A 9,496-nucleotide genomic window follows, 5' to 3' on the forward strand; every position below is an offset into this window, starting at 1 on the left:
CACGAACCCGCGCCCCCCGCATCGGCAGGCGGACCCTCAACCACTGCGCCACCAGGGAAGCCCTCAAGTCCATTCTTTATGTCCGCATCTTTATTCCTTTCCTGCCCCTAGGTTCTTCAGAACAATTTTTTTTTTTAGATTCCATATATAGTAAAATAAAATGAAATTAATTAAGTAAAATTAATTAATTCAGTAAAGTAAAATAAAATAACTAAAATTCAGTGAACTAATTTACATTAATAATTCAGTAAAATAAAATAAAATAAATTCAGTAAAATAAAATAAAATATTAAGGCCATCAGTCGAACTGGGAACCTTGAACAATATTGGACAGTGTGGTATAGACCACGTTCATCATCACAGAAAGTTCTACTGGGCAGAGCGGTTCTAGATGAACAGTAAAATAGTTGACATGTAAATAAGATAATGGAGACTGGGAAGAGAGCGCTGAAGGAAGTAAAGCGTTCAGTTCCATGATGGAGAGGAAAGGCCTCTCTCTCCATAAGGAGGCAACGTTTTAACCAAGACTTGCAGGGTTAGAGGTTGACCTGAGAGATGGCGTCTCAGGGGGAGCTACAGCACGTGCAGAGGCTGTGAGGTTGGAAGGATGGCTGATGTGGTGTGAATAAGGTGAACGTAGAAAGGAGCAGAGCAGTGTGAGATGTGAGGTTGAGGAGAGAGGCAGGAGCCAGACTGGGAAGGTCCTTGTCGGTCACGGTAGGTCATCTCGATGTTATCCTACGTAGCCAGTGCGAAGCAGGAAGTGACATGATCCTATTTATGTAGCTCCTCTTGGGCAGTGGGCTGTCAGGATCAGGATGGAGGGAGGGTCCTGCAGGTGTCCAGGGCTGTGGAGAGGAACAGACTAGAGAGGGATGTGGAGGGTGAGGGGGCAGGACTCGCCGCTGTCTTTTCTGTGGGGTGTGAGGAAAGGGGGTGGCCAAGGGAAGACCCAGCACTGGGTTTCTGGCTGGGCAGCTGGGTGGGTGGTGCGACCAGATCCAGTGGCGAACAGTAGGTTGGTTGCAGAGCATGAAAAGTTCAGTTTGGGATGCCTGTGAGGTCATGGGTAGGAAGGAAGCATTGCTGAAGGTGAGATTCCCAAGCTCCAGGTCAGAACATCACTTCTTTGCTACTTGGTGGTTCTTTTTCTTTCCTTTTAAATGGTGGCCCATCCTCTCCCTCCACATCCCCATGAATACCCTCAGAATCCATTCTCCCTGGATTTGGCTGGGACCCAGGTGAGCTCACACTTGGGGCAGGTGCCTTCATCTGAGGGCTCTACCAGGGGTGGGGCAGAAAAGATGGCAGACAGCTGGCCACAGGCTGAAGGCTAAGAGCATGTGAACTACTGTTTGTTGTCAGACTTTGGAATGACCAGAGACATCTACGAAACGGATTACTACCGGAAAGGGGGAAAGGGTCTGCTCCCCGTGCGGTGGATGGCACCCGAATCCCTGAAGGACGGGGTCTTTACCACTTCTTCGGACATGTGGTGAGTCATGCGTGGGTTGGTGGACAGAACACTGCACTTGGATTCCAGGTTGCTCTGCTAGTGTGACCAGTGTGAGAGGGGTCCCTTAAAAACTGCCCTCCTCAGGGCTTCTCTATCTAGAAAAAGAAGGGATGGTATGTCTGGGGACCCTTACACAGCTACCGTGACATTCCAATGGACACTAATCTTACAGGCATTTCTGAGCTGCAGCATGAATTGTTTAGTGAACTGGCCATCCAGGTTCTAGTAAACGAAGAAGGGGTGTGTGTGTGTGTGTGTGTGTGTGTGTGTGTGTGTGTGTGTTGTGTGTATTTTAACGGCTTCTTTGTTACCATTCCCGACTGTCATTGGCAGGTCCTTTGGCGTGGTCCTTTGGGAAATTACCAGCTTGGCAGAACAGCCTTACCAAGGCCTATCAAACGAGCAGGTGTTAAAATTTGTCATGGATGGAGGGTATCTGGATCAACCCGACAACTGTCCAGAGAGAGTGTAAGTGTAGAAATGGGGATATCTGTGTGTGTGTGTGTGTGTGTGTGTGTGTGTGTGTGTGTGTGTGTTGTGTGTATTTTAACGGCTTCTTTGTTACCATTCCCGACTGTCATTGGCAGGTCCTTTGGCGTGGTCCTTTGGGAAATTACCAGCTTGGCAGAACAGCCTTACCAAGGCCTATCAAACGAGCAGGTGTTAAAATTTGTCATGGATGGAGGGTATCTGGATCAACCCGACAACTGTCCAGAGAGAGTGTAAGTGTAGAAATGGGGTACAGTGTGTAAGGTGCTCATTCAAAAGTCTTTGCCCTTTTGCCTGGATACTCATGTTTGTGTATTGTGTGTCTACATGTCTTTGTGTTTGCAGATTTTTCCTTTGCATGCATACTTGTGTTTTTTTTGTTTTGTTTTGTTTTGTTTTTTTGCGGTACGCGGGCCTCCCTTCTGTTGCGGCCTCTCCCGTTGCGGAGCACAGGCTCCGGACGCGCAGGCTCAGCGGCCATGGCTCACGGGCCCAGCCGCTCCGCGGCACGTGGGATCCTCCCAGACCGGGGCGCGAACCCGGTTCCCCTGCCTCGGCAGGCGGACGCGCAACCACTGCGCCACCAGGGAAGTCCCCATACTTGTGTTTTTATTCCATTTATGATGTCTGTATGTGTGCTTGTGCTTGCCTGCTGCATCTTTGCATGCACGCTTGTATTTGCATATTGTGTCTACATACATGCTTGTGTTTGTATATTATATCTTTAGATGTATGCTCTATTACGTTTCATATTTTTGGAAGGTTGTATAGGAAATTGCACAGCAGTTGTTCCTTTGGGAAGGAAACTGGGGAGCTGGAGTGGAGACTTAGGTTTAACTATCTATTCTTCATACACTTAACATTTTTGTCAGGAAAATAATACAATGGTTTATGTCAATTATATCTCATTAAAAGTGGAAAAAAGAAATCACTGAGCATAAACACTAAAAACAAAATTGTCAGGGGTATGTATGACATATTCCCCTCCCAATATTTGTCTTAAATTTTTGTTGTAGGAACAACTGTACAACACAAACACCAAATGCACAGCATTAAACACTTACCAAATTATCCAGCATCATAATAGTCCAATAAATGTAAATAAAGTAAAATAAAGAAAGTACTATCTTCCTAAACTAGCAATAGAAGGAAGGAAGAAAGGAAGGGAGGGAGGGAGGGAGGGAGGGAGGAAAGAAGGGAGAGTTTTAATATTCAGTTCTGTCAATGGTATGGTTAGATAATCTTTCTTATCACCCTGTTGTCATAGCTACTCACAGCAATGTTATTTAAATCTCAAAAAAGATCAAAACATCCAACAATATGAGAATTGCCAAGTAAATTGATAAAATAATATGAAACAGAAATTGACATTTCAGATGATGCTTATATTTTATAACTCAGTGGATTAGCTTATGTTAAAATAAGTGTAATAAATGTGTGTAAATTACATTTCCAAATGTATCCAGATAGAAAAGACAAGAGGTTATATCTGAAGGAGAGTTGTGTGCAAGCTGTATTTTCTCCATATTTTGGGGTGTTTTCTAACTTTCTACAATAAGCATTTACTACATATAAATTTCCTTATCAGTGTTTCTTAAGAAAAAACTTTGCCCTCCTGAAAAAAATCCATGGAGGGAGGCCAGTTTGATGCGTCATCCTCAAAAGAATAAGATAGCTGTTTAGAAAACGTAGTTTGAAGAAACCTCATATGCCAAAAAAAAAAAAAAAATATGAAGCAGAGTTACTTAGAAACTCTGAGTAAAATATTTGTAAACATCTCCTCATGAAGGGCCTTTCCTTGCCAAGCCAATTAGCAGCTAGGTGTAGTTCCAGGACCAGGGAAATTACATGTAGACCCTAGGGTGGGAGCCTGCAAACTTTTTCTCTAAAGGGCCATAGTGTAAATATTTTCAGCTTTGTGGGCTGGGTGGCTCTCTGCCTTGTAGCTGGAAGCAGCCGTGGATGATGCATAATTGGATGGGTGTGGCTGCGTGCCAATAAAACTTTATTTACAAAAACACTCAGGGGGCCATATTTGGTCCAGGGCTGAAGTTTGCCAACCCCTGCCCTAGAAGAAGTTACAGTGGGGAAAGGAGGAGGTAAAATGGAAATCCCAAGCCCTCGGGGCCTGTCCTAGGTAAAGTCAGAGTCTCCACCCGCCCGCCACCCCCCACCCTCTAGAGAGCGGGGGCTGGGCCTGCAGGACAGCCACTCAGAACTAGCCCTCTAGGGTCAGTCCACCCAGCTGCCCTCAGCAGGTGCAGGGATGTACATATAGAGTGAGGAACCGACAGAAAATAGACCCACAGACATAGAAAACAAACTTACAGTTACCAAAGGGGAAAGGGGGGGAGGGATAAATTAGGAGGTTGGGATTAACAGAGACACACGATCATATATAAAATAGATAAACAACAAGGACCTACTGTATAGCACAGGGAGCTCTACTCAATATTTTGTAATAATCTATAAGGGAAAATAATCATAAAAAGAATATATATATTCTTTTATATATAAAAGAATATATATATGTGTGTATATATATATATATATATAACTGAATCACTTTGCTGTACACCTGAAACTAACACATCATTGTAAATCAACCATACTTCAATATTTTAAAAAATGATGGGGACGTCCCTGGCGGTCCAGTGGTTAGGACTCCACGCTCCCACTGCAGGGGGCACGGGTTCGCTTCCTGGTCGGGGAACAAAGACCCCGCAAGCCGGGTGGCGCGGCCAAAAACAGAAAAATAAATAAATAATGCCAGTTAAAAAGTTAAAAGAAAAACAACGATGAACCATGGTCTTCAGCATGTAGCAGCATCAGGAGAGGCCCTTCTGGATCTGGTTTGGGGATGAGACAGCCCCCTCGACTCTCTTTATAAAACCATCTTTCAGCGCCCCTAGAATCGCTGTTTCTGCTTGACTGTCGCCTTTCCGGTGTCGGCACTTGTCCCCGTGGGTGTGGGCCACAGGCGAGGGGTGGGGAGGGCGCCGATTGGCGGGGGCCCCGCGCCTCACCCTCCGCGTGCCCTCTGTCCTGCAGCACCGACCTGATGCGCATGTGCTGGCAGTTCAACCCCAAGATGCGGCCGACCTTCCTGGAAATTGTCGACCTGCTTAAGGACGAGCTGCACCCCAGTTTTCCCGAAGTTTCCTTCTTCCACAGCGAGGAGAACAAGGTGCCCGAGAGCGAGGAGCTGGAGATGGAATTTGAGGACATGGAGAGTGTCCCCCTGGACCGGTCCTCACATGCGCAGAGGGAGGAGGCCGGGGGCCGAGATGGAGGGTCCGCACTGGGGCTAAAGAGAAACTATCAGGAACACATCCCCTACACCCACATGAACGGGGGCAAGAAAAACGGACGGATTCTGACTCTGCCCCGGTCGAATCCTTCCTAACGGCCCCTGCTCGGGGGGTGGTTCCTGTCTTCGCTCTCCTCTGGTTCGAAGGCCTTCAGAAAACTCAGGATTCTTACACGACTCAGCCACAGTGTCAAATGGAGCTCAGAGATCATGCCTTATCCATTTCTGTTCCTCTTCTGACTTAAAACACGTTGGTATGATTGCCAATTTGACTAGTCATCGGAGAACTTAACTGTGAACCTAGATGGGAAAGGGGTTTCCACGGCTGCTGTCCTTTTGGACCACCGAGGTTTCAAGACCGGATGTTACTTTTTTTGTTTTTTTTTCCTAGCAGATTGAAAGCAAGCACCTGTTTTTACAAAGTTGTTTTTTTTTTTTTTGTTTTTTTTTTTTTTGCTGGTGTCTGAGCTACAGTGTAAAACATAAATCTTGTTTGTGGAACAAAAGTTAGAAAGAAAGAAAAAAAAAAACAAAAAAAACCACAAAACTCTGTCCTAGTAGAATTCCAAACTCTGCAGAGTGGGCTTCAGGAAAGTGTTTTTTCATCCAGAAGGATTTTTTTTTTTTTTCCTTCACAAAATCGGTTCCTCAAATTGACCAATAGCTGCTGCTTTTGTACTTTGGATATAGTTTAGCAGTCCTGGGGTGTGGCTCACGTGTGTACTCGTGCGTGTGCGCGTGTGTGTGCGTGTGCGTGTGTGTGTGTGTGCAAATCATGCCTGCTGAGTGGCCGCTTTGGGGATCAGCCCATGAAGGTTCTGCTCTTCTGGAGTGTGTGAGCCCCTGATCTGCTCCCCTGCTCCCTTCCTTCTTATCTACTGTGCCCTCAAGATTCTCCTTCAGTCCCAAGTTTAGCCTCAGGAGTCTTCTCTCCCTTAACTTTGGTGAAAAATGTTTTCCAGGAGCCATGGGAGTCGTTTGGAGTGATAATGGATCTTTTCAAGACCAAACAAAGCCAGGACATAAAAAAAAAAAAAAAAAAAAAAAAAAAGAAGAACTGAGATGATGAAGAGTTTTGAGAATATATTTGTAACATATTTAATTTAAAAAAAAAATCTCCAGCATCAGCCTCATAAGTTATTGATCATTTCCCGGGGGGGGGGCGGGTAGGGCATGGGGGTTTGTCTGCCTGTGTGGGGAGGGGGAGCCAGGCACCAATGGCCTCTTTCCTTGGTCTTCAAGGCATCCATTTTTCTGGGACTAAAGCCACGTTAGCTGCTAACCCTTGTGGACGTCGTGATCAGGCCACGCTGAGCATGTGGGTGATGGTGCTTGATAGATGGTTTGGTTTCTGGTAAGCTGAGCCCTGCCTTCGAACACACTTGTGGCTCTTGGATCTTCTGGTTCCCTGTATGTACCTCTCGAGCTTCCTCAGCTGTGTGTGCACGTCCTACGGGGACTGTGCAAACACAGGCCAATCAGATCCCAAAGTGGGACAGCACAGGTGGACTTTGAGAACACTAGCCATATGAAGACGTGCCTGTTGGTGCCCTCCGCCCTCAGGGCATCCGACTGTCCTCAGAGCTGACTTCCCAGAAGCTGCTTTGTGTCCAGCGACCTCAGCTGGGCCAGGTGTGGGGCCTGAGCTGAATTCTCAGGTACTTAACGACCTTGCAGTCCCTAAGAGTGTACAGTCTGGAGGAGAAACCGCTAAGGACCTTCACACTACCAAGAACTTGCAAAGGAGCGTGATGCCACCGTTGCTTCCCTTTGGGGAAAGAACTACAGCTGCTCAAATAAAGAACACGGTGAACTCATCACTTTGGTTCATCCAAATCATCACCCATGGGTTATCCCTTGAGTGCATTTTCTCACAAGTTTTTGATTGCTTCCTTCTTAAGAGTTGTGGGTTTAAGAACAGGATAGAGATGCCATGGTGACCTCCGAACCTTCTCAATTCTTGATGAAGAACACAGGTAGACACGCATCCTAGTTGCCTCTGGCTATCTTATTTATATGATTTGAGAAATGACAGCATGTCAGAATATTTCTGGGGAGCCTCAGTGATTGGGTACAAGGAGCACAGAAATTATTTTCGCCAAATTTATTTTGTACATAGAAGAGGGTCTGTACGTAAATTAAAAAGAAGACAAAACACGTAGATCTAGGTCTTTTGTTCTTTTCGTAGTAAATTTGTAGTGGCCATATACTACACTAGCAGCGATTTTCACATTTTTCTAATTCAGAAAGGTTTTCTTATATTAGGGGAAAATTATTTATTTTAATATATAAAAATCACTGTAAAAATCACTTTCGTAAGAAATGGAGCGCATGTAAATTTTTTTTTCAAAGAAAAATAAACAGGTGAATGTGGGGTAATGATTTTTTTTTCCCAGCACAATCTACCTCAGTGTATTGTTAGGATGTGATTCAATAATGGACATCTTTGAGACTTCAGAATTCTGCCTGGATCCGATCTGAATCAGGGAAGATTTGTATCAGCTGATTCTGAATGCCAGGGACCAGTAAGAATTTTGAGGGAGGGATTTGGGCTAAAGTATGGCTTTCATGTGAGCATAGATCCTTTTTCTGGCTGATAATATTCTCCTCTGAATTTAATCTTCCTTTTTTTTTTTTTTTTTTTTTTTGATCCTCCATCCATTGATACCGTGGCCCTTGAAATGAACCAAGTTTCAGGCCATCACGTTGTATCTGATGTATGGGGGGCATCCAGTCCTGAGTAACCCTTCTTTGGTGAGGGAAGTTCCCCCGTTGGGGCAAAGACAGGCTTTGGTACAGAGCCAGCATCCCCATTGTCCCATGGCATCCCCCTGGTGTGAGCACCTAGGTGCCCTGGGCTCTCCATGGTTTATTTCCACTCCTTTCAGATTGAGATGCTTTTTTTGGGGGGTGGGGGTGGAAAAAATCACTGTCATGGGCACCTCACACACAAACACCCAATGCAGGGTCCCTTTTTATTCTCTGAGTGCGAAGGGAGCATGTTGAGAAATCTCAACCCCAAACCCACCAAGATGCTGAACACATCTTTTAGCAACAAAACCTTGGACCCCCTGTATTTTGGTTCGGTTGACCGCAAGCTGATACTGTTTGACCTTGGGGCACTTTGATAACCCGTGTGTACGTCTGGGCAGGGCCAGCAGGAGTGGTGTCATACTCACCAAACCTCGCTGCCCTTCCCATACCTATAGGCACCACCCCTGCAGAGTCACTTTCTTCCACTTGTCCTGGAGAGGTACTATAGAGTGCTGGGCGCCCCCCTTTGTAAACTGGAGTTCCCTAGCTTCATTTAGCTGTCTCTGCTGCTGCAGTGAAAGAGGAAGCAGGCTTGGGTCACAGCCTCCTTTTGCATCAGATAATGTTGACTCTGTCACAGCAGAACTTTAGTCCTAGAAATGGATGTCCTGGAGGATTGTAGTGATGGGTTACAAAAAAAAGCAACAAAGCCAGGTTTGGATGGCACTTTTTGTTGTTTGTTTTGAAAGGTGTCTCAGTATTTTAAAACCCCTTTTAATTTATGTGGCAAAATCCACATAGTTTTTTCTCTCTGGACCAGTGGTGTCAAACACACGTCTGGAAATGTCTGTATTCTGGGAGCTGTTCTGGGTGATTTTCTGTGCTTTTAAGCTAGTAAGAAGCAAGAAATGCTGCTGGTTCTCTGGATAGACGTTGAGCACAACTGAAAGAAAATGTGGGAATTGGTGCAGGGATCTGCACCAACAACGCTGAGACCATTGGACACTGCCTCTAACTGACGGGCAGATCTTCCACTCTCTCCAGCCAGAGTGGACGGTCTGCCATGAAATGTGCTTGTTGGGTTGGGAGGTGTTTATTTGTAGCCGTCGTAACATCGGTCAGTGGGCAGGAACACCATCAGGGCTTGGCCCGTGCTCGCCATCTGGGTACATGATGGGATGTGCTGTAGTCCCCCAAATGACAATCTTTTTCTACTTTGTGGTGGGTGGAAGTTTGGGGTTCGGATGCCACTTGGCACCACAGGCGATTCAGAAATGACGATTTTGTTGCGAGTGGAAGTGAATGTGTCCTTAGGGGTCTCCCAGAAACAGAGGGAAACAATGACTTTTGGAGCTCCCGGTCATCTTCTCGTACCAGTCAAGGTCCAGAACCAGCCTCCAGCCACGTTTTAATCTGCGTATGGGCCC

The 9,496-nt window shown here is 45.8% G+C and overlaps 1 protein-coding gene across 1 annotated transcript in view; it reads left to right on the top strand.

Annotated features, from left to right (window-relative positions):
- Window positions 1-6,459, top strand: part of LOC114485589 (insulin receptor-like) — a gene marked incomplete at its 5' end in the record, with an annotated part of 21,154 nt that extends 14,695 nt beyond the window's left edge. The window contains 3 exons of the mRNA XM_028487322.2: window positions 1,366-1,495; window positions 1,850-1,984; window positions 5,057-6,459. Of these exons, the coding sequence (XP_028343123.2) occupies window positions 1,366-1,495; window positions 1,850-1,984; window positions 5,057-5,411 (620 nt within the window). The remainder of the gene's footprint in view (window positions 1-1,365; window positions 1,496-1,849; window positions 1,985-5,056) is intronic.
- Window positions 6,460-9,496: the final 3,037 nt, after the last annotated feature.

Source organism: Physeter macrocephalus, unplaced genomic scaffold, assembly GCF_002837175.3.
Source record: "Physeter macrocephalus isolate SW-GA unplaced genomic scaffold, ASM283717v5 random_1039, whole genome shotgun sequence".
NCBI lineage: Eukaryota > Metazoa > Chordata > Mammalia > Artiodactyla > Physeteridae > Physeter > Physeter macrocephalus.